Here is a 27,069-nt window from a genome sequence, read left to right as displayed (position 1 = left end):
TTTCTTATGGTTTTAAGTACTTTTCACCACTAATTAGACTGGTCCTTCTGGACCCTCCATTCCCCAAATACATGATATCGGCTTCATTCGCACCCCTACGATGGGTGGAGGCAACAGAAATGCTAGCGGTCAAAGTGGACTGACCTTAGAAAAGATGTCTCCGGTGTCGCTTGACAGGCTTCTGAGCAGCTCAACGAGCGAGGAGAAGCTTTGCAGCAGCAGGCTGTGGGGGATGTCCAAAGGGCACAGCTCCAAGAGGAAGATCATCTGCCAGGACCCAAACCAATTATTCACAACGCACTATTCTAGATGTGTCTATGAAGCCAATTAAAGTGCATAACACAAGAGAGCATTACCAGTTGTCTGAAGACTGTGGCTATGATAGAGCTGCCTAATTTTGCAGTAATCTGAGCTCCAGTGTACCTCTCCAAGAGCGAGCCAAGGATCGACTTGACACTTTCCAAGAACTGATCCACATCTATTGAAAACAAATCATCATACAGCTTAGTCACACATGCTCTGATAAACACACAACCCCTGACAATCACGTATGTCGTCAGGAATGACGCGTCTCACATTTCAGCAGGATGTCTCTGGCCAGCTCCATTGCAATGGCCGTGGACGCTCCTCCTTTGAGCTGCAGGTAGCACCAGGAGAGCAGACTGCCCTGCAGAGCCCAGAACAACGACAGCAGGACCGATCTGCTGGCGCCGCTATTCTCATCCACCATCATGACCTCACACTGAAGGACAGAAGACACGAGGAGAAGCGAACTTTAGAAAGACAAAAGAAACGTTCAATGTCCACCCGTGAGAAGTGGGCTTACCTCTCTGGTGGCAACCAGGAGCAGCGTCTCCATGACTGAGAGTATTGGGCTGATGTCAAAGTCTGAGGGAGCTCCTTTAGGAGGGAGCAGCAGAAGGCCACTTGGATCCTGATCGCTGCAGAGGAAGCACAGACGTCACTGACTCCTCGGGATGTCTCATGTTGACAGGACCATATGATGACGTGTTTGTACAGCGCTTACCTGAAGTAATTACAAAGGGATTCAAAGGTAACCTTCACCGACTCTGGCTGATCCTCCTCTGTAATGTTCTTCTGGAAAAACACAAAAATACACATTAGGAGAATCGTTACGCTGCTGCTGCTTAATAACACTTACAAACTCACCATCATGTGAAAGAGTTTGTCTCGCCTGACACGTTTATCAGGGAAGAAAACAGCCGCTCCATGAAGAACGGCCTTCACCGCTTCTGTGTGCAAAGCCTTTTCCACGGATGTCTCACCTTCTGGACTGTCCACAACTACAACAAAAACCACAAACAGGGTTGCTACGCCGGATTTCTCTGATGCTTACAAAGCTGCTCCCTCGCTCTGTGACGGCTCCTTACTGTGACAGAGGTGAGTGTAGAGCTCCCACACAGCCCTCATAGAGTCACTGAGATCATCTCTGCTGCTGGACGTGGATGGACGAGCTGCTGCGCCAGCTTCATCTGGTACTTTGCTCTCCTCTTTGCCCCGGGACTCCCGGGGGGTGGGCAGCATGGGGAAACAGTTCTGCATCAGCTGGAGGAGGAGAACTCTGCTCTTCGTCACCTCCTCGCCCTCACTGGAAGAAAGAAACATGCTAACTTGCAGCAGCCATGGACTCCCACTGACTGACTCAGTGGTAATTATCATTCCAGTAATTCTAACAACAAGTGCCAGCCTTGGCAGAGAGAAGAGCTTCACTCACATCTCCCTGAGTTTGCTGTAGAAGCTCCAGAAGAGGCTCAGGCTGAGGCCACTGAACTCCAACAGATACTTCTGCTTGCAGTGAGAGGCATCCTGTAGACACAACACGCAGCTCTATCAGTCATAAAGAGATGGGAAACATGTTGCAATGACTCTGAATGGCCATCAGGGGGCGCACTGTCTCATGTCTCAGGTTAGTTTACTGATTTCGTACAGGTTACATGTTTCTCTTGCTTTCTTGTAGGTTTCTTCATCTTAAATGCAGGAGTTTCCTCTTCAGCACTTTCCAGATTAATAACGGTCTTAATAGTATTCAAACTATATCTGAATGTGGCCCAGTGACTACTGCGTTCATCCTACGGTCCCTGCACCGTGCTGAGTGGCAGTTTTCTTTTTTTATCTGAATGATTTTATCACCGATAAAGTTGGTTTTTCTTGCCTGTTATGATTCAACCAAATGCAGCTGCCTTTGTTATGCAAGTCAGTCTTTACAGCTCTACTAACTCCTGCTAATGGAGACTCGTCACCAGCTGATTGTGCTCACAGGTCTACTGCCCAGAACCTCTGATCTCAGAGGAGCCAGCAGGAAATGACAGGGTTTAGTGATGGAGCAGATCCTCGTGGGAAATGTAGGTGTTTGCAAAACACAGCAGTGGAGTTTACTGAGGTTATTGAGCCCAGTGGGAGCATCGTGAGTGGAGTTATTGCCACGCTCACACGTTTCCAAACCAGTGTGACCGTGTCTGGTTTCAGGACACTTAAGGTGCATGGCGGTGTGCACTAGCTATGACTGAAACGTCACCGAGGGAACGCGGCCTCAACATTGAGCTGCTAGCTGTCTAACTCGCCACAGTAACTCATCAGTGCTGCTGAATCAGCACGCCTTTTGCTCCATCAGCCAACACGTCTGTGGCTGCACTGATAATCCTGATCACCCTCTGTACCGCTTACAGGACACACAGAAGGACGCTCTCTTTAAAATCTGTTTCAGATGCAGGAAATCTTTACCACCTCATACCTGCATTCATTTCAGATTTAAGCTCAAGTCTTAGTTTAATACAAAGAAAGAAAACTTTTTTTAAACTCTTCGGAGCCATTTCGTCTTGTGATGCTTTTTTCCTCTTACATTTTAATATAGTGAAAGTCATTTTTCATGTTTTGGCTGCTGTCACACAGTAATTTCCCAATTTTGGGGATAAAATGGGGTATTTTTATCTAACAAGTAGGTACCATGTCTCGTGTGAGCTGCTGTATGAAGAAGAGCGTCTTGTTTAGCAGACAAAGGCCGGTAACAGCATCACCGTCAAAGCTCTCTCCTTTCGGACTGAGGTCATCCAGGTCTGCGAGCCTCTCTGTCCCAGGGCACAAGTAGCCACTGAAGCTGAGGGACTGCACACCAAGGCGCTCGGCGTTGTCCTGCCTGGTGCACAGGAATTTCACCATCAGGAACTGTGAAGACGGAAGAATTACAGGTGGTGTGACAATGACAGCACAATATTAAAGACTAACTAAACGTTCACCAATAATGAAGGGAGCTGACTAACTGGATGTAGTGTGTACCTTGGCAACACGACACTGCTGCAGCTTGATCTCCACATCATTCCAGTCGTCCTCCAGCTCAAACCAGCCAATCGGCTCGTCTTCACTCTGCGCTGGAGTCCTGGCGCTGCAGGTCAGGTGACAGCATGGTGTAATAATAATAATGATACAAATTTAAAATAGCAGAGTGGAGAGGTTATGTGGGATAAGCTGTTTTGAACAAGTGAGTTTTGAGTTGGGACTTAAAGAGAGAGAAGGAAGTGAGATTTCTTAAATCAGGAGGTCGGGAATTCCAGAGTCGAGCAGCTGAAAGCTCCCCATGGTGGCAAGACGAGGAGAGGGGACGGAGAGAGAAAGAGAAGAAGAAGATCTGAGACACCGAGATGGGGCGGTGATGTGAACCAGGTCAGAGAGATATGGAGGGGAGAGAGATGATGAATAGCCTTCAATGTGTACAAGAGTATTTTGAAATTGATGCGATATTTGACCAATGAAGCTGCTGCCGGACAGGAGGTGGACAGAAGGGGTCCAGGTGATGATACGAGCAGCAGAGTCCTGTGTTGGAGCTTGATGGTGGATTTTTGAGTAAGACCAGAAAGAAGTGAATTACAGTAATCGATCCGGGAAGTAACAAGGCTGTGGACAAGAATGGCAGCGGCATGTGGGGAGAGAGAAGGACGGAGACGATTAATGTTGCGCAACTGAAAATATGCAGACCGAGTGACGTTATTAATGTGTGAATTTAAAGACAGAGTACTGTGGAGGATGAGACCCAGACTTTTCACAGAGGAAGACAAGAAGACCGGCGAGTTATTGATAGTAACAGAGAAACTGTTGGTTCTGGATAATGTAGATTTAGAGCCGACCAAGAGGAGCTCGGATTTGTTACTGTTGAGTTTGAGAAAATTAGAAGAGAACCATGAATTTAGTTCAGCTAAGCAGAGGGTGAGGGAGGACGGGGAAGAGCAGAATCAGGTTTAGTGGACAGATACAGCTGGGTGTCATCAGCATAACAGTGAAACTGGATATTGTGTTTATGGAAAATGTGTCCAAGCGGCAGAAGGTAGATAATGAAAAGAAGGGGCCCAGGACAGATCCCTGCGGCACGCCAGTGCTCAGAGGGAAGGACTGAGAAGAGAAGGATTTGAGTTGAATAAACTGAGAGCGGTCAGACAGGTATGATTTAAACCAGGCTAGTGGAGTATGGGAGAGACCGATGGAGGCCAGCCTACTGAGGAGAACAGAGTGAGAAATAGTGTCGACAGCAGCACTCAGATCGAGGAGAATAAGAAAGTAAACCGGAGTCAGCTGCCATAAGAAGATCTTTGGTTACTTTTATAAGTGCTGTTCCTGTGCTGTGGGACTGGAACTGTTCATACAGATTATTATTAGTTAAATGTGAGTGGAGTTGTGTGCAACTATTTTCTCAAGAAGTTTTGAAAGGACTGGTCGATTGGAAATAGGCTGAAAATTCTCAAAATGACTGGGATCTAGACCAGTTTTTTTCAATATTGGGGTGATGGCGGCAAGTTTGAGGGAAGCAGGAACAGTTCCAGTGGTAAGTGAAGAGCAGATGATAGCAGGTATGAGGGGAAGCAAAGAAGGCAGACATGCCTTGTGTCAGCTACACACAGTATCAACCACTGAGGGCCCCACACACATACAGACTGCTGAGGGGTCTAAAGTTTGTCCCACTTTTAGGACTGGATGGTTCATTTTAGTGAGACGGTGTCAGTCTGTTCTTATCACAGGAGCATTTCAAACTAACATATAGGAACAAATAAATAGTTAAAAATAGCTGCAAATCCTTACCTGCTTTGTACAAACTCTTTGAAGTCCTTGTAGTCCCAGGAGTGATACTTTTTAAACCTTTTGAAGTGTTTCTCTGCATCGAAAGGGTCGTCCTCCTTATACGCAAACACTAAACCACATTTCGGTCCAATGGCTCCTTTCCGCACCTTGTCACACAAACACAGTGTAAGACCTGCAGCACCGTAATCCTCCGTCACTCTCTAGGTTATTGTATTTTGCACTGTAATGGTAAAATTATAGGCCGTCTCACTTTGATCTTTATCTGAGTGACCTGGAAGTTGCTCTGGTCCTCCGTCGAGAGGATTACGCTGGCTTTCAAACGGCCGGCTTCTGTGAGAAAACCTGCAAAGGACAAAGTATCCAGCAGCACTTTACGTCATGTTGATTTTGTACTCAATCTGAAGAACAGTCGTTATTGATCTCAGCTGTACCATCTCCAGTGGAGTACTCTGTTAGCATGTTCTCTGGTCCTGATTTCTCATCTTTGCTCTTCACATCACAGGCCTGTAAGTGCAGCTGGAGCGGCTTCCCTGTAATAAGCCAGAACGTCCAATCACAGCACACTTAATCATATGATCGCGTTCCATTACGTTGCAACTTTGTTACTACACTGGAGGACGGGAAGGCAGTAATCAGCACACTGCAGCGCAGCTTTGTAAAAGAAGAAGCAATTTTCCACTAATGCAACTCCTCCTCAGAAATGGCACTTTCTCAGATTTCAACGTCCTCGTGTGAAGAAGAGGAAAAGAAGAGCCGTTTACGTTACCGTTGCGATACAGCAGTCGTAGCCGGACCGAAGCCATAGAGACGATGAGAGGCGAGGCCTTGTACTTGGTGTCTAAATGATCACTGATGCAGGACAGGGCCTGAATGACTTTTGCCACACTCCCTCTGGCGAGGGCGAAGGCCAGGAGGGTCAGCTCTACATCAGGACTCACACAGCAGCTGCACACAGGAGAACAAATACTTTGCCATGAGTCAAACTTGTCGTGCCAGCGCACACTTTCCTTTTTTATATAAGCTCTAATGCCATGCTCACACGCTCAGCAGCATGTGCCTGCTGTGTTGTTGTTTAAACTGACTGCAGAGCTTTATTCACACACCGCGGGCTCAAAGGCCACACCTGACCTCAGCTGAACTTAGGAAGTGTTTCCTGTATAACCCAAGTGGATCGAGTAGTTCTAGCAACAATTCGACACATTGGAAATCGTAAATGCAAACTGATATTAAATTGTTTTAAATTTGTCAGAAGGTTAAAAAATGTGAATTTCCTGACGGTGAATTAATGGTTGTGGCTTTACAGAGTTAATAAAGGGACTCTACACAAGTAGATGTTTCCACCTTAAACAAGCTGTTTTACTTCCTCCTCATTTCAGCCTATGAGAACAGAACACGTGGGACTTGTAAGCACACAGAGCAGTGTGCATGGATGACCAGATTAGGGATAACTTAGTGACATCATACATATCTAAGAGTAGAAAAAACAATGTTTTTCTGCCTCTGTCGGCAGAATTAGATTTGCAGAGCACCAAATGGAACAAAGTGTGTCGCCGCCTCAGTTAACCAGTATTTTTGTTTCCACCCGCTTTTACTGAGATGACGTCAGCATGGTGAGCTCAGTGTGGTGTCCGTGCCACAATGCCTTACTCTGCTATCCTGAGGAGAAATCCATCCACCTCCTCCAAGATGTTCGCAGAAAAGAACCTGGGGAACTCTGTGGATGACGGTGTAAGGGACAATGGCGGCATGTGACGCAAGGCTTTTCTAAAAGTGAATCAACAAAAGAAACCAGTGGCATCAGTAGGAATCTTACAAATGTGATGTCAATAAACACATGCAGTGAGCTCTGCATCTTACTGTGTGCTCTGAAGGACGGTCTGGGCAAGTGCAGGGTTCGTCTCCATGGACGCAGTGACCAAAGAGGTGAGGAGAGACAGGTACCAGACGGCTGAAGCATCCGAAACAGACATCTCTTTATTCTTGGTAATCTGATAACCCAGCGTCTTCAAGCCGTGAATCCGTGTGTCGCATCCATCACTCAGGCACCGCTTAATGTTGATTTGGATGTCTGGGATTTAGTGACAAGTTTATGTGGTTAACGGAAAAATCTGATACATCCCACAGGAAAGAAAGGAGAGCACCGTTGAAGATGCTGTAGAATAAATATTGATTAGGGAGGCACATGTGAAACACATGACTTAACTATGGGGACCTCAATACATGCAAAGCACAGCTACGATTTTTAAGTGTGTGTGTGATTATTAAAAAGGAGCACATGTGGAGCATACATAGGCCTGTAAGCTGAAAAACAGACTCTCTCTTGGACTGGATCCCCTCGATCTTCAGCTTGTGGAAGCCTGCATGTGGCCCCAATAAGGAGGCACAACTGTATGACCCCACAAAGCTCATATGAAGCTTACACCATGCTTTATGTTCAGACAGGTGACAGTGTGACCTAGAAGCATCAGTGAGATGGTGACTCACAGGGGTGTGTGATGTTGGCATTCTCCAAGAGAGCTACATAGCCCGTGACATTGCTCGGGATGCGGATGTCTCTGATCTCCTGCAAAGAACGCCGGTTCTTCCCCACAGCAACTGACACTAGCTGAGGCATATAGCTGTGGTCATTAGAAGCCACGGCAATGGCCAAACGTCTCAAAACAACATCCGGTTTCATTTTTAGTCTGGGAAGGGAGAAAGGAGATGAGTTTCCACCTTAGATCTGTTAATAGACTTGCTTAGAAACATCAGAAACTCAGCTGCCTTTTACCGTATCCAGTGCGAGCGAGCGCTGCCGTCAGACTGCCAGAAAGACGCCGTTTCCCCATTTGTCATCTTGTAGATGTCAGCAACATTGGACGAAGCTTCTATTGTGCTGTAGCACTGAGTGACGACCTTGACCATGTCTACGTCTGGGTCACGGTCCAGCTCTGCTCTGTACTGAATATCCAAATCTGAAAGAAAAACTCACATGAGGACAGCCTGCTGGATGTGCATTTAGCCTTAAATTACTAAAGAGAACACTCATGCTCACCTTTCTCCTTCTGCAAGAGGAATTCCAAGAAGTCCTGCACCACACTGGACCTCATGGTACAGATACTGTTGTAGCCCTCTAAAATTGGGAAAGGGATGGCACTGCTGGGAATACGATTCCTGTGTAAGAACTTTAGAATTTTAGAGGCGTGTGCTCCTAATCGGTCTTTGGTCTTGGAGAATATGTCCACAAAACCTGTGGAAAGGAAAACACAAGAGAAATGAATGGGTTAACTTTTCGGCCACACGCTGGCTGCACTGATTCAAATAAGGTCGAGTTTGTTTATCCGGGTAAACAAATCACGTATCGTACCTGGGGTAAGCGAGCAGGCCTGAAGCTGTCTTATCACATTACTCAGCTCTCCCTGCAGATTAGCTCCATTGGAGTTCTTCAGAGCAATCAGCATGCTCTCTATGTCCACCACTCCATCCCCCTCCGCATCAAACTGACCAAAGGCCTGAGACAGTGGAGAAGGACAAAGACTCTTTTATACCAACATTTACTTCCTCACTTTCACAGTGTTGCAAAAATCTACAAGAACATTAGTCTTAAAACACAAATGGCTGAACAACTGGTGTTAACATAAGGAGCCCTCAGCTGGAAGCATCTTTATCGCAGACTATGTTACGTAGCTACACTTTTGGAGTCTGTGGCTTGATTCCTGAAAGAAACACCGTCCCACTCCCTATTTAAAGCACAGCTTTGATAGTCAGGATTTACAAAGAGCTCAGACTGACATGCATTAGTTCAACCAGTCATCTGCAACCACTGGTTAAAACACAGCCAGTCAAGAGACGACAAAACAACGTGGTCTGCTACAAGTGACCAAAGCGGAAAACCTCGTGACAAACCCCACAAGAACGGGTGACATTATGTCAGCTCGTTTACTCGATCCACTGCAACTTCTAGAAATCTACAAACGGCAAAAACAAAGGGGGGGCTGCTAGAAAACTCCCCCTTCTGTCCAAGTTCAGCCACAGTCTACAAATCAGCCATAGCCGAGTTGTGGTTTGACAGAATTGGAGCCCGTCTGTTCCAGGCGACACTCCCGAGCTGCTTCGTGCATCGTGCCCAGGATAGATCGTCCGTTACTCGACCTGGTACTGCCGACAGAACCGTGACTGGCCAAACTCACCTGTCACAGGTGAAGCCTGATAACAGAGCCCCCTCTTCGATCACTACAGCGCTATTTAGATTTGTTGACCGGCAATGATAAAAGCACGTGACAGCCCAAAGACTTAATTACGTATTTACGTATTGATTACAAACGCTGAATGGGCGTGGCGACAAGTTATCAAACACGACGCTCGAACCTGGGCCAAAAACGAGAAGACGCGACGGCTCCAATCATAACATGTGACGTTAGAAACGTGAGCAAGGCCACAGCGGGTTTATACCTCTTCGCACTCGTCCCTCGGGGCATCTCTGCTCTCTAACATCTCACAAAATTGCTCAATATTAACGGACTCTTCTCCTCGGTTTAACCGGTCCTCGAGCCACCGCATCAGGACACCCTCATTCCCGGCCAGGACGGACTCGTGAATGGCGACTCCAGAGTCGCTAATACGAGCCGCCGCTTCTCTCAGTTTCACTTGCTCCAAGAGGACCCCGGGGCTGGGTGGTCCACCAGTGGGCACGGGTAGGTTATTCGATCCCCTTCCGCTCCTGCCACAACCAGAGCCGCCGCCGCCGCCTCCTCCAACACCGCCGCCAGCGGTCGCAGAGGCCGGACCGTCTTCCGCGAAGCCGGGACTCTCCGTTTCTATGTCTTCCTCGTCGCCGCTGCCTCCGCCGCAGCCGCTCTCCGCGTTGCCCATGTTTGTTTCGCCGACCTAAGGCTCCCCTGAAAACCCCTGCGGCCCACTGGGCGTGAGTTCTGAAGCGGTTGGACCGGTCTGTACACAGACCGCTCCAGCGTTCACCTACAGCAGAGCTCTACTCCACTACCGCATTGACGTTCTGTACGCCCGCAACGTCCTTTGCGTTCGTAGTTCGCGCAGGCGCTGTGGTTTGGCGTGTCCGTTCGCGGAAGCACCTGTGCTGCCACTGTGAGGTGTGCTGGACTGAATGTAAAGCTTAAAGAAAAGGCGCTTTAATAAAGCAGCATGCTCAGCTATGTGGTGGTCGCGCTTTTATCCGTGTCGCTGGCAGTGCTGTTCATCCCTCCTGATTGGTCAGCTATGTTTGGCACTGAGTCATCAAAGGGGTCACCGGTCAGACTCCTAAGCAGGAGTGAGTTAGCGCTGCACGGTGGGCAGCGGGGCAGCAAGGGGCTATACCTGGCCATACTGGGCCATGTTTTTGATGTACACAAGGGAGAAAAGCACTATGGACCCGGTGGCGCTTATCACTTTATGGCAGGTGATGCCCGGCTTTCTTTAACGACACTGGATTCCACGTGTGGTTCTCCTAGCAGTCCTCTATATTCCGCCTTTGTCTCTACGTGTGTTTGTACTTTCAGGCAAAGACGCCTCCCTGGCCTTCATCACCGGAGACTTCACAGAGAGTGGGCTGACAGATGACGTATCGAGTCTGTCCCCCTTAGAGGTGGTTGCACTGTACGACTGGCTGGCCTTCTACCAGAGGGACTACCAAAATGTGGGTATGTGATTTCCATCATATTGTAGTGGAACAGCTCCAGGTGGCCGTCAGAGTAAATAATGGTCTTGTTACTACAAGTGCGCCTGGTTGTTTCGGAAACGAAGAGATATTTTTGGTACGTGTTGTGCAGATCCTATTTTATGATGTGCAAAGTATACAATGTTTGTTGTCACTATAATGACCTAGTGCAGAAGGTTACTTTAAAATGTCTTAACAACACTTCCTTTGTTAATTGACACGAATATTGTTACTACTTTACTCAGGGAGCAAAGTGCAGCTAGGATATGACCATACACTTCATGAAGACAATTTACCTTAAACATCCCAGAAAGTTTTCATTTAATGTTTTGGTATCCAACATTTAAATACAGGTGTATTAATCGGTCGGTTCTATAACGAGGCTGGAGAGCCCACAGAGGCCCTGTTGAGAGTAGAAGCATCACTAGCAGAGGGTAAGAAGCTCAAGGCTCAGTCTGAGGCTGAGAGGATTCGCTTTCCGTCTTGTAACTCAGAATGGACTGCTGCCAGTGGAGGAAGATTCTGGTGCTCCACTAAGAGGTATGGACATGTTTTCGATTAGGCACAAACTAAGTCAATGTTGTATTATCCTACTGATGTGTAATACAGCATTTCTGACACTAGTGGGCGAGAGGAGTGCACATAAGGAGACACAGGGTTGAGTTTATTTCTTTATTCGCTGCAGCGGTGGAGTGGCGAGACACTGGGCAGGCGTGCCACGGCAGCTCTTCTCTCCCGGCTCCAGTGGTGTTCGTTGTGTCTGTGTTGAAGACCCGATCGCGGCAGAGGAAGACCCCAACCTGCAGAAATACGACGGCTGCCCTGCACATGCCGAGTCATGCTCTGTGGGAGCGCACTAGACCGGTCAGCCCCGAGAATGGGCCCACTCATAGCTGCTTCTTAGCAGCACTGAACTCAGAAAACTTTGGCTAGTAACTGAATTGTTTGACAAAGAGACGAAATCATGAAACCTCAAAGCATTTTTTGATGACCTTTATGTAAAGTTGTCCTCCTTTTCCCTAAAAGAATACACCAGGAAGAGACGAGCTAGATATCTGAGCATACAGATACGATACAATGTGCATAAAAGATTAAACAATGTGCATAAAAGATTAACAGAGGCAAGATTTAGGTTTGTCACAATGACAAGCACAAACTGCATTTAAGTACAAAACAGTTGTAGTGGTCAAAAATATCACACATTTATCTGTACAATTTAACAATACTTGAAGAGGCCCCACTACGTGGCCATCCCTCTTACTCCTCATTCTCCCCAATGATCAGAAATGTCACGTGAACTTGATAAAGTGCACCTGTTAGGTTTAGAAATCAAGAAGCGTTACATGTGATGGGGTCAAGACGACAACTTGACACGAGGCAACGTCGTGGGACCGTCGAGGACCTCACGGTCGGCCCGACATGGAATGTAATCATTCGGTGGCTGATTTTAAAATTATAACCATGACTTGAAGGCTGCAAATTAAATGACATGCATAGGCATACTAGGCATTTCTGTAACTGAGAAGGGGGGGGGGGGGGGGTACTTCATGTTTTGGAGAGGTTTCTAATGCTCTCGTGATAAATGGGCTTTCTCCTGTCACATTTCCATTCAACTTGGCCGAGGCGTCCTCATAAAGCTCAACTGGGGACAAAACACCACCTTATTTTTCCAGTTGCACCGTCACGTCTGCAGTAAAGTAATATAAAAGTTTAACAGAAAAGGTTGGATTCACTTTGGACCTAGTCAAGTTGAGGTGCTTTCCCCTCGACCGCTCGTCCCATTTTACTCAGTTAACACAAAATAGTGAATAAATGTTCAAAGATTACAGAGAACGCAGCGATCTTTAGAACAAAGGGCATTTTCCTGTTTGTTCTTGGTTGGCAGCAGCCTCAACTCCATCACGAATGTAGAGTTTCATTTCGTAGCATTGATATTTTTGTTGTATTTGGACAGGTCGGCATGTTTAAGGGAAGACCCCTTCTAAAGGTGGACTGAAATGCCGTGTACAACAGCTACCTGCTTGTGATATCAAAGAGCTCATCGGCGCAAACATCACTGAACTCAGTCCAGCCACTGATATTCACTTCAACATACTTTGAAACAGAAACAAAACAACAATGTTTCACTTCCTACTTGCAACATCCCTCTAAAAGATTAATAGTTTTTCATAAACTGGAATAGTATAAAGATGATGGTCCATAACTGTCTGGGATTCTCTTGTTAGCATGTCCTGCTCCCAGTGTGCCTGAATAATTGTGCCAAGTTGGACCTGGCGCGGTCGGAGCCAGAGGTTGAAAGACATCCAGGCCGGGGCATTACGACACGCCGCCCAGAGTCAGTACATCAAAGCAGATATCGCACACTCTGACCGGCTTGTTCAAGTCAAACTTGATGATGGGTATCTCTTTTATAGAGCACTTGTGGCACAGCAGACGCCCACAGTGGCGGCTAGAGGCAAGAAGGAAAAAGGAGAGTTAGACCAATACTGTATCTACTGCATGCCTACACAGAAAAGCTGCAGCACTAACCAGTGATGTTTCCGTGTTGTAACTCCAAACTTGGCACCGCATTCATAGCAGTTGGAGCCATCACACCACGGGGGCTCTTTGGAAAGCATATCTGCGGAAGGGGGCGAAAATTATCCCAAAGATCACCCCAACATGCCATTCCCTGTGAGGCTGTTGGTTTATAATACTGGAATATTGATGGGTAATTAGGTATGAAAAAGATACCTAGAAGGCGGAAGAGCAACTGCTTGGTTGCAACCTGGTAGTTGAAAATATTGATGCCCTGATTATTAGTGACTCCCAGGCGAGCGCCGGCCCTCACAATAGCACGGCACAGGTTTGCGTTTCCTTTCATGTAGGCCAGCAGCAGAACTGCAACAACATACATGTCGCCGTCATCCTTTTAGAAAAGCACCAGTGATTTCCACATTGTAGTTTTATAACTTCAGCTACAAAAGCCAACATGGTACCTGTGTTCCCTTCATTGTCAGGTTTGTCCAGAGGATATTCAGGCATGCACTCCAGGAACAACTCAAAAATGGCAGCAGCATTTTCTTTGCCATAGTGGCCCAGCACATGCATTGGTGACTGACCCCTAAACACACACAATGAGATGAAAAGTCAGAAGATTTTTTCTCACATTAGTTTTAATACAGTTCGTTCACGTGTATCTGCATAAATCACCTGAGATTGAAAGCCTCAGCATCGATGTTGGACTCTGTGAGAAGGACTCTGACATTGTTAAGGCGACCCTGCATCACAGCCAGATGCAGAGCTGACGAGACAGAAAAGAACGCAGTTATTCACAAATAGGTCGCAGTGGTGGAATAGTAACGACTGACACCAGATCCCACAGCCAGTCTAGTTTTAAAGGTGAACAGAGCAGGAAACTCCAGTTTGCAGCAGTCTGTTGTAATACAAATCTACCAGCACGATGCAACACCTCAGGAACAGCACTTATCACGTACAGATATATCTGCATTTATAATGACAGTTCTGATCTTGTCAGAAAGAACTGGTCGAGTCGTGATGTAATCTTTGCCCATCTCAGAGTCATTTCAGTGAAAACAAGACAAATGCTGTAAAGTACCATTATTGCCATTCTCGTCCTCGGCAGCGAAGTCGACTCCGTTCTCCAGCAGCACGGAGCAAATCGTGGCCAGGTCCTGCTGAGCAGCCAAATGTAGTGCTGTCTGTCTGTGTTTAGTCAGCTCATTCACTTTAGCACCAGCAAGCAGCTGGAAGGAGAAACCGTATCCATTGCAGTGTTTTTCTCATTACAACTCAAACTGGCATGAAATACGACTCATACAGGAGAAAATCTTGGGTTTCTTACCAGGTTGCGGACGATGATCTCAGATCCAGCCTGCACAGCCAGGTGGAGCGGGGTGAGTTTGGCCGCGTCCTGAACTCTGGAGTTGACGTTAGCTTGGACGCTGATTAGGAACAGGACACTTTCAATGTCTGAATTCTGCACAGCCACGTGGAGAAAGTTGCGCCCTTTGTTGTCCACCTGGACACAAGCACACGTTTGAGGTCATTACTGCAACACTCATTAACGCTACAGCAACAAACTAGCCCCTACCTGTTCGGCAGCACCTGGCTCCCTCTTGAGAATAGCCTCTGCCGCTTTATTGTTCTTGTGCGTCATGGCGCAGGCAAAGGGGGTCATTCCCTGACGGTCGCGAATGTTGAGACGAATGTCTGGATGGGAAATGAGGAGCTGTATAATGACATTGTGCTGGTTGCTAATAGCAGCATGGATGGGAGTTCTGCCCTCTGAATCCTGACAGAAAAACACATACAGCATTAACAGACAGCACAGTTACACACACCAAGGCTTGATGATCTGAGTTCTTTGTCCACAGATAATTTCATGCATCAGTAACTACACAGGTACAGGTTTAAGGTTCCCCCTCAAACAATGCCAGCAAACTATTTGAGCATCTCTTTGAATTGTTATCCTCTGCCAGCAGTTTCAGCTCCGTTTTTTTTGGCTGCTCTGAATCTGTTGTGTCGTGTTTCAATTACATTTTCTAAAAATCTGGATCGCGTCATAAAACCCTCCAACAAAGATTAGTGGTGCAGTTTAAACCAGGGTAAAGATGTCATGCAGGTCCAACCTGTGCATTAACATTGGCTCCAAACTCAAGAAGGCACTGCACCACATCCTCCAGTCCCCAGTTGCTTGCCAGGTGGAGGGGAGTTTGTCCATCTCGGGCTTCTTCATCTCCCTCCCCATTAGGGCCAGGCCGCCTGGGGCTGTTCACGTCACAACCACTGCACGCACACGCACACACACACGAGATAGGAGTTATAGAGATACACACGAACAGTAAAGATAGATCGCCTGTTTAACTTTCTAACATCTCAGTAATGTTTTGGTAAAGACCGCTGCTAACGTGTTGACAGTTGACTTTTTTAAATTGAAGCCAATCAGATATAAGCGACATTCAGACACTTGCTGCATTTAAACAAGCAAACGATTTATAGCTTTGGTAAATATGTACAAGAACAGAGACGTAGCTGACCTGCGGATAAGGAAGCAGGCCGAGACCTCGTTGTTCTCATCAACAGCTCTGTGCAGGAGGGTCTGCTGGCAGCCTGACGGCCCGGAGCTCCAACAAGTTGCATCACAGCCGTGGCGGACCTACACAGAACAGACAGAGTCTAGACTCATCCCACATCCTACCTGACAGAGGTTTATTTTATTGTTGCTAGAGCTGCCACGATTAGTCGACTAGTCACGATTATGTCGACTATCAAAATCGTCGACGACTGATTTAATAGTCGACGCGTCGTTTGAAGCTTTGTAAGATCACAAAAGACGCAGGAATAAGTAGCAGGATTTAAGAGTGTAATAACGGACTGAAACAGGAGATGGCAGCACTGCATGTACAAGGATGCCAGCTGCCGTTAAACCCCGAAGAAGAAGAAGCTGTGTCCCAGAATTCATAGCGCAGCCCAGCTCAGTTTCCAACAATGGCGGCAGCTAGTTAGTTTTAATGTTACTCTTATTATTCTTTCTGGGTCACAAAATAAACATTTAACATATTTTCAGGCGAGAATGTAGCTGTGTAAACCTCAAATATCTGCTCAGTTTATCAGGACACCACATATTTTCAAAAGCGCTCCGACGTTTTCGGAGACGTCTGTTACCCACTAGCTCGATAGCTAGGCGGGGGCTAGGTCACTAGCGCCGTGAGAACACCGGACTCCCGGCAAATCGTTTTCAAACCCACCGCCGTCTTTCGCTACTCAGGTTAAACATGATATATGAGTCACTTAGATAACTTAAAATGTTATTGTTTGGCTTTTTTCAGTGTTTTATTTGTTCCTGAGTAAATCAGTTTGGCTGAGATTAAAGTTATAGTTTTTACACAGCTGAATAAAGTCAAGCAGACAGCTGATTATCAGAAGTGTGAGATGCTGGAGAATTTACTCCGGTGTCCTGTTATATTTTAGATAGCAAGGAGTTTATTAAACTTCACCGAAACAATCTGCAAATTTCATTCAAATGTAATAAACTATCATCTTGTCTTTATTTTTAGTTAGCACAGACCTTAAACACTTAAAGCTGTAAGCTAATGATAGTTATATAAGAGCAGATGCTGCTGGTGCAATAAGCTGTACGTTTTATGTCCAATGGATGATGATCTGATTAGTCGACTAATCGCAAAAATAATCGGTGACTAGTCGACTATCAAAATAATCGCTTGTGGCAGCCCTAAGTGTTGCTCGTGTGGATACTCCTGCAGCTTCTTTTACTGCTGGATACAAACGAGTCACAGCAACTTTGTCTGGACACTCACATCCATTATTGTATTAAGAATGATTTCTTTCACGTGATGGATTCCTATCGGTGAAAACTGTGGAAATGCACTAAACTACTTCAGTTCATTTTTATTTCAATCATATACATTTACCAACATTTCACAATATCAAGGAGTAGGCAGAAGTATATACTTATTTAGCCCCACCCCCTAGGTTTACATATTAATTATTTCCTCATCATCTAAATTTGAACAACAAAAACTTCAATGGTTTCAACTTTGAACATAACGTCACAAAAAATATTTTCTCATATTCAACTAAAACTATATTTAGATTTACTAACTTGCAAAAGAAAATAAACATCACTTTGACTGCTGTCTTGGGTTAATTGCATTTTCTTCATTCTTATACTTATTTAAAATTTATTTTTGGAGTTTTATTTCAAACTGGTTTATATCACTGCTGACCTTTATTTCGATTGGGAGCATTCCTGTCCTTGCCTTATATACACTTGCTCAACATGCCATAGATGCTGAGAAATACAGAATATTCCTGCCACATGCAAACCACAGACCCAGCCTGACAACAAACTGTTAGTGTCAGCGTAACAGCGAGGGACTAAAACACCGTTTGTCTGTGCATTCTTACCAGTGTGGACGCGATATCTTCAAGTCCGTTCTCAAGAGCCAGCCACAGTGGAGGGTCACCTTTGTCATCAACCACCGACATGTCAGCTCCTCTTGTGCAAATGGCGTCCACCACCAAAGGCAGCTGGTTACTGATGGCCAGCTGCAGTGCTGTTTGTCCCTCCTGGGTCCTGGTAGTTGAGGGACCCAAAGAGAAAACAGTTGGAGTAAAAACAAACGAAAACTGAATGAAAAGTATTTTGTAATCGGCTGAAATACATTAAAATTACACATATCTCGGTATCGTTACCTAACATTAATGTCTGCCTGGTGTTCAAGAAGGAAGAGTGCGCTCTTGCTGTCCTGCCTTTGGATGGCCATGTGCAGCAGAGTTTGTCCACTGGACATAGTGTCATTGATAGATGCTCCTGATCCCAGCAGCTGAGCCGCTATGGTGTGCATGCCTGACACAGACAGATCGACAAATACAATCACTATTATTGATTTCACAGATCAATTTGATGACGCAGAAGTGACTTTGTTGGGTATTTTGCTGTATACCTGTCCAGAGGGCCAAGCCCAGAACGGTCTGGTCCATGGAGTCTTTGAGGCTGAAGTCTGGGATGATCTGGAAGTTGTTGGTGGCATGTAGTGCGTTGGCTGCAAGTATCAATGTCAGAATGATCATTACACACAAATGTAAACACGGCAGGTTGCTTTGCAGGTTAGTTACAGGATGTAACAAAGTCCCAAATCATATATGGACCTTTCTGCTCCAGGATGACGGAGACCACATCTGGGTGGTTGTGAGCGATGGCCATGTGGAGGGGGGTCTGCATGGCCACACCGAGGGGGTCATCGGGTAGAGGCTTCTGGGTTTGCAGGTTAGGATTGGCCCCTTGCTGGAGAAGCTCAGCTGTCAGGCTTGCTAGGCCACAGCGACATGCTGTATGAAGTGAGCTTTCACCCTGAGAGACAGCAAAGGGACCGAGCATGTATTTATGACCAATTAACAGTATTATTGATTTTATGTTAGTTTCATCGATTTAAGGTCAAATTGAGACATTCAGAGAGTTTGTGGTTTATGATATTACAGTGCATTAGTTATTTCATGAAATCTGTTTTTTACTTTTCTCCAACAATCACTAAAACAACCTGCAATGACCTCTCAGTCACTGCGTGGCTGTTTGATACAACGCTGAGCCAACGGGTCTCTGGAACAGCGATTGGCCTCATAGACGTGAGAAAAAGGTCAGAAGAAAAAAGAACAAGCCTGCAGCAAACCGTCTGCTCATGACCAAATGTTCATACGCACCCATTTGTTAATGTGGTTGACCTTTGCCCCATGAGTTGTGAGGAAAAGAGCAGCCGCCTCATTGTTTGCAAGCGCTGCTCTCTGCATGAGGCAATACTCTGTGACCAATAAACGACGTAAAGGAGAATGTTTAAGGCACAAGCAGCACTGGAGTTGGACAGTAACGTGCAGAAAGGTTGCCGAGCAGCTTAATAACCTGTGGTAGTGTCAGGTGCATCGGGGTTGCTTCCTCTCTGGATGAGCTGGGCCGCAAAGCTATTCTCGTCAAACGAGGTGCCGTTTACGACCGGCGCATTATCTTCAAACGGGTTGACAGAGGGATCCGAAGACACGGTGATATACTGCAGCGCCAGCCACAGCGCTGTGCTGCCCTCGTGATCTTTCAGCTCCAGGTCAAGCCTAACAAAATGGAGACAGAAGGCCAGGTTACACACACACAGCACTATCACACAGCACCAGGTTACACACACACACAGCACCATCACACAGCACCAGGTTACACACACACACACAGCACCATCTTTAAGGTTACACAAGCTTAAAATTGCAGTGTGTTCAAAGAGAAATGGAAATTAGGATTGATGAAGTATGGCCTGCATTTGTATAGCGCTGTACTCAGTCCCTAAGGACCCCAAAGCGCTTTACACTACATCCAGTCATCCACCCATTCACACACTGGTGATGGCAGCTACATTGTAGCCACAGCTGCCCTGGGTTTCATATGTGACTCAGTAACTTTAGTAGGAGACTTGCTTTGTTTTTTTTAAAGTTCCAGTTGATTCTAACTGGAGCCCAACTGATACAGGGTCTTTGAGACCAGTACCGACACAAAGACGGGTCAGAGCGCCCTCTGCTGAACAAACTGTGAAACAAAGCTCATAACACAGTTGAAGGGTGTTTCTCTGGTCTCACTTTACTGGCTGTTTTAAATGCAGACACATCTATAAATAAAAAGCTAATATTGGTGGATATTAGCTTTACTTTGGGCTCTAATCCTAACCTGCCAGCTTCTAATCTCCCATTTCCCAGAGTCATCATCAGTGCTGTGTAACTGCTGCTCAGGAGAGAACAAACCCCAATACAACTGACTCCAGCTAGCGAGTCTCTGTGCTGTGAGCTTGAAGGCAACTCTGTCCAGAACCTGCAGCAGGAGTAGAACTGGTTAATGCGCCGCTATGCCACGCTCAGCAAGGCTGCACAGCAAGGACTACAGAGGCAAAGACTTAGTGCAGCTTAACCCTTTAAGACCGACCATAGAACCAAGTCTGCCAGAGCTTATATTATATTTTTACATGCTGTGGAGCCATTTTTGGGAGCATTTCAAGTTGCTATACACCAATACAACCGTTATAGACCAAATTTTAATAATATGTCTGCATTAAGTGCATAGTAATTACATAAATTGCAAAAAAGTGCAATAAACTACAAATAAATTGAAAATCGTTTTTGTTTTTTTCCCCCATATATATTTCTAGTTAGAGACATTTCAGAGCTCAAAACAGTTTCCAATAACAGGAAATTTATTTTGAGTGTCTTCATAGTTTTATTTTTGAAATCCACCAATTTTTATATACTGCAGGAAAAATGAAAATAAATATTATGATGCAAATTTGCAAAAAAACAAACAAAACAAAACAGCATGTGCATCAAAATAAACTGTTTCCAGCAGTGCAGTTTGAGTTCCAAGCATCCCAGCAAGTATTCAGAAAAGCACGAGGTCAAACATAACTTTTAAAAACACCAGTATAGGCTTATAAGGCCCCGAAGGTAAAAACAACATTTTCCGCAAAAATGACATCACTTCAGGTTTCGGGCGGACATGCAACAGTTCTCGCTGACGTCTATTCCAACGTAGGAAGTGTTACGAACAGCTGATCGGATCAGCAAAGCGTGTTTCTGGAATATTATGTTTTTGTTGCTGCAAGTGCTTTTTATGCAGTTTTTGCAAAGCTATATGTGGAACGAAACCGTGACTGAGGACGAGCTGATGGGATAAGATGCAAGTACAACTCCTCCGGTTTCATATGCAAAAAAAATTATTGCGCTCGCTCACGTGGTTGCAGAGCTACCGGGATTTAAAAATAGTTACGCAAAACGAAGCGTGCCCGTTTTAAAGGGTTAAGACAGCAGAGTGCAAATGAAAAGAAATTTCAAAGTATATACAGGGTTATCTTTTCTTTAACGTGCGTGTCGCGGCTACTGGAACAAATCGATTTTATATTCTGTGGGAATCGCTGCCGAGTGTGACACGTCAGAAACAAGCCTGACATTCAGTTTGAAGGCAGAACATAACTCACTGTTTGCACTGCAGCAGCTGGTTGAACACCGGCTCGTTCCCTGATGACACAGCTTCATTCAAAGGAGTTCTAAAAACAATAAAAGACTAAAATGAATGATGATTATACTTTACAGCATAAGTAACTGCCTTTACAGTCCAATAAAGGTCATAAACCAAGTATCATGTGACCTACCTTCCCTTACTGTTCTGCATGTTGGGGTTGGCTCCAGCCTTGAGAAGAGCCTCAGTTATTCGCGCCATCCCGCTCATCACTTCGGCAGAGTGTTTCTTGGGGCTGAAAGAACAGACCAGGTGAAGCGGCGTTTCCACAGCCCCCACCGTGGCTGCATTAACCTGAGCTGAATGGCGAATCAGGAAGATGGAGGCAAACTCATCACCTGAAGGAAGACGGAAAGTTTTCAGGTTCATGGAGCTCAAAAGACATTTTTCACACAGTAACAAAGTTGATACATTTTAGCAGGAAACAAGCGAGCGATACAAAGTAACGTAGACAGGAGCCCTTCACCTCTTTGAATGGCTTTATGCAGCAGACTCCAGCCGCTCTGGTCCACCATGTCCACATCAGCTTTGTTGTTCACAAGAGTGGTTGCAATGCTTTCCAATTTCCGGGAGAGCGCTAGGTCTAATGCTAGGTCGCCATTGTTGTCAAGTTCATTCAGCTTGCCAGGTAACTGAAATCAATAATAATAAAAACCAGTAACAAAACAAAATGTTGTGTTTTTGTACAATTCTGGTTACACCGTGACGAAGTCACTAAATAAGCATTTCATGGGAAGTTTGTGTGGAGAACTGACCTGCGCGTCCATCTCGATGAGATACAGAAACACCACATCTTCTCGCTCTACTTTGATGGCTTTATGGAGAGGATACTCTGTTTTAGATTTGATCATCTTGTACAGAAGCTGGGCACTCATGGTGCTGAAATCTTCTTTCCTCAGATCATCCTAATGAGAGGCACAAACAGTGTCACACAAAAGACTGCGCTCATGATGGAGAACGTCTAAGACCTCAAAAATCACAGACGAAGAAAGGCTGGCTTTTGTCAAAGACTGAGATCAAAGCTCGAGTCTATACAACAGTAAGGGGAGTGGTAGAAGCTGACAGTCAACAGCCTGCTATTCAAACAAATCCACAGGAAACAGTGAAAGCTGCATTTGAATTGTTGGAAAATAAGCAAAGCAGGCAGTTCCACTTTGATCTTACGAGCTTGTGCAATCCAGAAACACACTCATCGCTGGACATGCACAAACATGGCTCACGTTACTCACCCAGTGACTGGCTATGATCTCCCCACAGTAGTTCATTAAGGTGCTGGCATTTAGCTCCTCGGCTGTCTGGTAGAAGCGAATGCAGTTCCTGACATTCACCGAGGACATCACGCCTTTTTCACACCTGGCCCAGCCAAGAAGCACATGTATGTGTGTGTGTCACATGTGTGGCATCGTAATACACTTTGCAAAAGTGACACCACTACCATCAACAGTGCAGTCAAAAAACTCAGTATGTAGTTCTTCTACTTGCCTCTCTCTGAGCAGCTGAAGCTGGAAGCGGTTGGCCAGTTTCATCAAGTCGATAAGAAAGGCATCATCCTCGCTCAGCTCCAACTCGTCGGTGTATGTCCACCGTAACATTGCCATGGCAACCTCAGGTTTGCAATCTGAGAACCAATAAAGTTTTAAGACAAATTAGAACAAAAAACATCCCCTCGCAAAGTCACAACGCAGGGACAAACCGCCCCACCTCCCACGCCCACAGTGGACTTTGAAAGTGTTCTCACCAAAATAAATATTCTGCTATCACCCATCAACATACTGAGTGAGCTGAGATGGGAATAAGGACTTGGTTTAAACTGCCCTTTAAAAGCTGCTCACCAGACAGGTCCAGCTCATTGGTTGAAGCCAGGTTGGAGAGACTCCACACATCGCTGCGAGCAGCCAGCACAAACTTATGGGCATGAATCTGCTCCCCCACTACTTTCACCTTTAGATCACTGCAAAACCAACACATTCATCACTGAGAAGCACGTCCATATTAAACATTAATACTTTAATAAGGCACAAACTAACTAGGAACCACAAATTGTCTGGCACTTACACTTTTCTAGTCTTACTCAAAGCCATTTATAAACAGACAGCACTCAAAAGATGACCCACAGACCCGCGTCCCTATAATGACCCTCACCTGTACTGTTCCTGCTGATAGAGGTCGGCCACAATGTCCAGCAGACGGCTGATGAAGGTCTCCGCGGCTGCAGGGGTGGGAGTGCCCTGACTAGAAGACTGAGCGGCAAGCATGGCGCAGCGCCTCTCTGTATCAGCCAGCTTCTGCTGCATCTTCACATACTCCTGCCTGAGCAGGGCCAGGTGCTTCTGCAGCTTGGCCACCTCCTCTGTTGCACATGAAGCAAAAGGAAGAGGCAGGGCGAGGGAACGTGAGCTAGAAAAACCTACTTTAATCACAGGTTAGAACTGAGCTCCATGATGCGAGCAAACTTTCACCTACAAACAAGCAGGGTGGTCCAAAGCACACACCGAAAGAAGATATTATTTGGGGTTAAGGTTACAAGCTTTGTTGGCATTTTGCAGATAACATCACCAGTGTTTAAAGATAATTATTATAGCAGTGTTGACTGCATGTAGTATTAAAAGCTTAAGAAACATCGCTTGAGCACTGACTACTTTCATAACGCTGGTTTCTCTCTGTGTGTGTGTGTGTGTGTGTGTGTGTGTGTGTGTGTGTGTGTGTGTGTGTTAAGAAACAAGCCAATTTGCAGACATTTTAAAATCCCTTCACAAGGCAGAGACCATGCTGTCAAGTCTTATAAATCAGCTAAAGGAAAATCTAATGACAGTAATTTTGTTTGGCCAAACTTCGAGGCTATGCTTGAAGTCAAACGCACTTTCTACACATCATCATGTTACAATATTAACCCACAGAGTTTCACAGAGGCCCATTTCCTTCCTTTAAGTCAGTAAAGTTTTAGTGAAGAAAAACATGCTGAGGTAGCTCGTTACTTTGTCCTCCCTTGTAAACCGTCGCAGGGAAGGCTGGCTACTGGTCATGAGGAACAGAAAGGGGGAGTTGCTGAAAACCACATGACCAGCTCAGCACAGGAAGGGTGGTATGCTGCCAACCGTAACCCAGCTGCTGAGGACCAACTGAGAAGTGAGAAAACACTGACCCAAAATAAGAACAGTCTAGCAGGCATCAGGAAAGTCTTCCTCTCCAGGCTCACAGTTTTCAATCATTTTTTAAAGCTTTAAGACAAAGAAGTCTGAGGCATCAGGAAAGTCTGTTTGTCAGGACTTGTGGTCAGAATCACTTGCAGACCTGATGTGGCAATGATCCAAAATCTTAAAATGTTAGTACATACAAAAAATGCTCTCAAACTGTATCACCGACCAGAACACAGAGCAGTTTTAAATAAGCACGTATATCCTCTCTCCTACTAACCACAGACGGGTGTATTTGCTCCCTGGGTTCAGGAGATCTCCCTTAAGGACAAGCACAGAGCAAACCATCCTGTGTTTAGGCCAAACACCTGCCTGTCAGGTGGTCCGGATGACACCACCTGACACGGAGTGACATTTAACCTGTCCTGTCAAGTCTCCTGTCCTGCATTTATTCTCCATTTACTACGACTGGTAACAAGATGTGTTAATAAATAAAAGAAAAACTTTACCATAGCAGTTAAACCTCTGACCACGGTCAGATAAAGCAACGCTGGACAGTCTGATTAGACTCATGAAGCTAACACTTAATCTTTACCAGCAACACCTGCACATTACTGAAGATGATATACACCTTCTGGGACCTAGCAAACCAGCACGCTCCTTCGAAACGTGCCTTTCTTGCCTGGTTAAGCTAACTCGTAGCGATACAGTTCAGCTAGCAATATAAGCGAGAGCTAACGACAGAGCTTCTCAGTGGAAAGAACAGCGTGACAATAAGTGTCGCGACGCTTCGCATTTCCACCCACAGACTACGCTCGGTTTCCTTCACCGCTAACACATTAGTTGAGTCGGTGATATAGTTAAACAAGCGCACGCGGATAAAAGGGCGTGTGTCAAACTGCCCCAAAAATCAGTCACATACCTTCCGCCATGTTGCTCAACGGTAGCGCCGTGGCCTGGCGGTGTCTATCGCGATATGATGAAGCGGCTCGTAGCAGGCGGTGGTGCTGCGTTCAAGTGATTAACAGAAAAGACTCGATCACATGACCGTTACTAGCCCTCCTGCAGGCCAGTATCCATGTAAAACCGGTGCTAACTCCGTTAAGTGCTTTTCATTCACACTACGTTGCCAGTACATTTATAGGGAAAGACGGTAACAAGGTAAGAACCAGAATAACGGACTGCACAAACACAACTAATGCAGACGCTTTTGCAATGGTGCACGGTGTGGTTCAGTTAACACTCTAATGACAGTTTGATGGAATCAACTCCCAGCCGTAGTGATCATTGCCACCTGACAGGGAGACGCACGCGTGTAAGTTTTGTAATATGCTGCAAACACTAAGGACAAACCCAACAGAATGATTCAAAGCTGTACTAATATTTAATTTATGAAAGCTACTGTATTCTTTTTATTAGAACTATCAAAAACAAAGGTGTGTTGATACATTAGCACTCAAATGACTGCAATTATGAGTAGACTTGTTCTTAGAGGGGAAAGCAAAGCAGTATTTAATTAAATTCAGATTACTCAATCAGAAATATATTAGCAACAATGATTGATTTATGGAATCACAAATAATATTAATAGGACAGCAACAGTGATCCAGTGTGTTCACTGGGGCACTGAGTTGGAACATCTGTGGACCCCCCCACCATGAGCTCCCCCCAAAACACATGAACCCCATGTAGGCTCACATGGGGCTCGTAGCAGTTTTGCCTTTTAGGTCCATTTCTGTGGGAAGCCATAGTGGGTTTGCCCACAGAAAACCCTCGATGCCACCCCTGTGGGTCAGACCACACAGGCCGCGTGAGTCTTCTGTGGGCAATGCACTGGAGCCAGCCTGCCCTCCACGGTGCTGCTAACACTGCCTTCACGTGGACAAGGGAGCATGTTTGCTGGGTTCCTACGACAACTTGAAAATGACCCAAAGCACAGCACCAAAATATTCAAGAAATGTTTGGAGAAAAAGAGCTCGGCTAGGATGCTGTCGACAACACACAGGCCAGCAGAGACACCGGACCTGATGGTGAGTCCGATACAGCCCAAACTCTGCACACGGCCATAAACAACCAGAGGAGTCTGTTCAGTGACAGGTTGCTTCTCCCAAAGAAAAGAACCAACAGACTTAAAACTCCTTTGTCCCACACGCCATCAAACTGTTTAACTCCTCTCTGGAGGGGAAACAGGAGGACAAAGGAGGGGGGAACAACTAAGCTGAGGTGCCTTTTCACTGTGCAATACTTTTGTTAATATCCAACGGTGCAACAGACTCACAATACTTGAAATGTGCAATTTCCTTGTATTCTTATTCATTCCATTTCTCCCTTTGTATACTCTGGATTTATATATGTGTGTATATGTCATAGTTCTGCTCACATTCTGTGACTTCTGTCGGTGCTGTGCCACTGGAAACCCAATTTCCCGGAGGAATCCACCCGAGGGATTAATAAAGTTTTATCTCATCTCTAATCTAATCTCAAACGTCACCAAACTTGCAGCAGGATTAGCACAGATCTGCAGGGCTGACTAAAGCAGATATTTTATGAATAAAATGAGTTTTTCTTTTTTTAAACTAGAATTTGCTGGCTAACCCTGATCTGTTGAGCAGTGATGCAGTCTGCGCTCAGGTTTT

At 45.7% G+C, this 27,069-nt stretch overlaps 3 protein-coding genes across 9 annotated transcripts in view; 1 reads left to right on the top strand and 2 right to left on the bottom strand.

The window, feature by feature from the left end:
• The window catches only part of zzef1 (zinc finger, ZZ-type with EF hand domain 1), a 29,314-nt gene extending 19,118 nt beyond the window's left edge, over positions 1-10,196 (bottom strand). For 2 of the 5 annotated variants that reach the window (XM_085288099.1, XM_085288101.1), the window contains exons 1-21: positions 9,517-10,195; positions 8,432-8,576; positions 8,120-8,314; positions 7,856-8,039; positions 7,570-7,769; positions 6,943-7,153; positions 6,733-6,849; positions 5,852-6,030; positions 5,517-5,615; positions 5,336-5,427; positions 5,086-5,231; positions 3,295-3,400; positions 2,965-3,183; positions 1,736-1,827; positions 1,392-1,609; positions 1,171-1,304; positions 1,028-1,095; positions 827-941; positions 577-742; positions 357-478; positions 145-267 (exon numbers count right to left, since the gene is read on the bottom strand). In XM_085288099.1, coding sequence (XP_085144225.1) covers positions 145-267; positions 357-478; positions 577-742; positions 827-941; positions 1,028-1,095; positions 1,171-1,304; positions 1,392-1,609; positions 1,736-1,827; positions 2,965-3,183; positions 3,295-3,400; positions 5,086-5,231; positions 5,336-5,427; positions 5,517-5,615; positions 5,852-6,030; positions 6,733-6,849; positions 6,943-7,153; positions 7,570-7,769; positions 7,856-8,039; positions 8,120-8,314; positions 8,432-8,576; positions 9,517-9,936 — 3,351 coding nt within the window. In that variant the 5' untranslated portion in view covers positions 9,937-10,195. Of the gene's footprint in view, positions 1-144; positions 268-356; positions 479-576; positions 743-826; positions 942-1,027; positions 1,099-1,170; positions 1,305-1,391; positions 1,610-1,735; positions 1,828-2,964; positions 3,184-3,294; positions 3,401-5,085; positions 5,232-5,335; positions 5,428-5,516; positions 5,616-5,851; positions 6,031-6,732; positions 6,850-6,942; positions 7,154-7,569; positions 7,770-7,855; positions 8,040-8,119; positions 8,315-8,431; positions 8,577-9,516 lie in introns of all 5 variants that reach the window. The other 3 variants (XM_085288096.1, XM_085288098.1, XM_085288100.1) reach the window with 2 other exon arrangements.
• cyb5d2 (cytochrome b5 domain containing 2) lies at positions 9,753-11,854 on the top strand. 2 transcript variants are annotated; one of them, XM_085288107.1, is made up of 4 exons: positions 9,753-10,480; positions 10,581-10,721; positions 11,233-11,278; positions 11,424-11,854. In XM_085288107.1, the coding sequence occupies exons 1-4, from the start codon at positions 10,225-10,227 to the stop codon at positions 11,596-11,598; spliced, it is 618 nt and encodes a 205-aa protein (XP_085144233.1). In that variant the 5' UTR covers positions 9,753-10,224; the 3' UTR covers positions 11,599-11,854. The 2 variants fall into 2 exon arrangements, with proteins under 2 accessions (XP_085144233.1, XP_085144232.1); XM_085288106.1 differs by having other exon boundaries at positions 11,092-11,278.
• Positions 11,717-25,531, bottom strand: ankfy1 (ankyrin repeat and FYVE domain containing 1). 2 transcript variants are annotated; one of them, XM_085288103.1, is made up of 25 exons: positions 25,356-25,531; positions 23,442-23,649; positions 23,132-23,250; positions 22,782-22,917; positions 22,529-22,652; positions 22,055-22,204; positions 21,766-21,931; positions 21,433-21,637; positions 21,259-21,327; positions 19,158-19,360; positions 18,962-19,059; positions 18,413-18,614; positions 18,208-18,306; positions 17,957-18,110; positions 17,669-17,837; positions 15,778-15,896; positions 15,370-15,526; positions 14,832-15,032; positions 14,583-14,759; positions 14,337-14,484; positions 13,931-14,021; positions 13,717-13,841; positions 13,472-13,618; positions 13,268-13,358; positions 11,717-13,187 (listed from the first exon to the last, which is right to left on the bottom strand). In XM_085288103.1, exons 1-25 carry the CDS (start codon positions 25,363-25,365, stop codon positions 13,055-13,057), a joined length of 3,501 nt encoding a protein of 1,166 aa, XP_085144229.1. In that variant the 5' UTR covers positions 25,366-25,531; the 3' UTR covers positions 11,717-13,054. The 2 variants fall into 2 exon arrangements, with proteins under 2 accessions (XP_085144229.1, XP_085144228.1); XM_085288102.1 differs by lacking the exon at positions 25,356-25,531 and adding an exon at positions 24,943-25,330.
• Positions 25,532-27,069: the final 1,538 nt, after the last annotated feature.

Source organism: Mchenga conophoros, linkage group LG10, assembly GCF_057382185.1.
Source record: "Mchenga conophoros isolate Kocher_MC1m ecotype Shallow Benthic linkage group LG10, M_conophoros_male_GT1.1, whole genome shotgun sequence".
In the NCBI taxonomy this organism is placed as follows: domain Eukaryota; kingdom Metazoa; phylum Chordata; class Actinopteri; order Cichliformes; family Cichlidae; genus Mchenga; species Mchenga conophoros.
The sequence above is the reverse complement of the archived record's forward strand: the minus strand, read 5'-3'. Positions and strand labels throughout refer to the sequence as shown.

Excerpts from the sequence above, each read along its gene's own strand:
- cyb5d2 (XM_085288106.1), top strand. The coding sequence starts at position 10,225 with ATGCTCAGCTATGTGGTGGTCGCGCTTTTATCCGTGTCGCTGGCAGTG. Across the intron at positions 10,481-10,580 it reads CGCTTATCACTTTATGGCAG|GCAAAGACGCCTCCCTGGCC; the intron begins GTGATGCCCGGC and ends TTGTACTTTCAG. Across the intron at positions 11,279-11,423 it reads TTCTGGTGCTCCACTAAGAG|CGGTGGAGTGGCGAGACACT; the intron begins GTATGGACATGT and ends TATTCGCTGCAG.
- ankfy1 (XM_085288102.1), bottom strand. The coding sequence starts at position 25,006 with ATGAGTCTAATCAGACTGTCCAGCGTTGCTTTATCTGACCGTGGTCAG. Across the intron at positions 21,932-22,054 it reads TCATCGAGATGGACGCGCAG|TTACCTGGCAAGCTGAATGA; the intron begins GTCAGTTCTCCA and ends TATTGATTTCAG. Across the intron at positions 14,760-14,831 it reads AGCCAGGTGCTGCCGAACAG|GTGGACAACAAAGGGCGCAA; the intron begins GTAGGGGCTAGT and ends GCTTGTGTCCAG.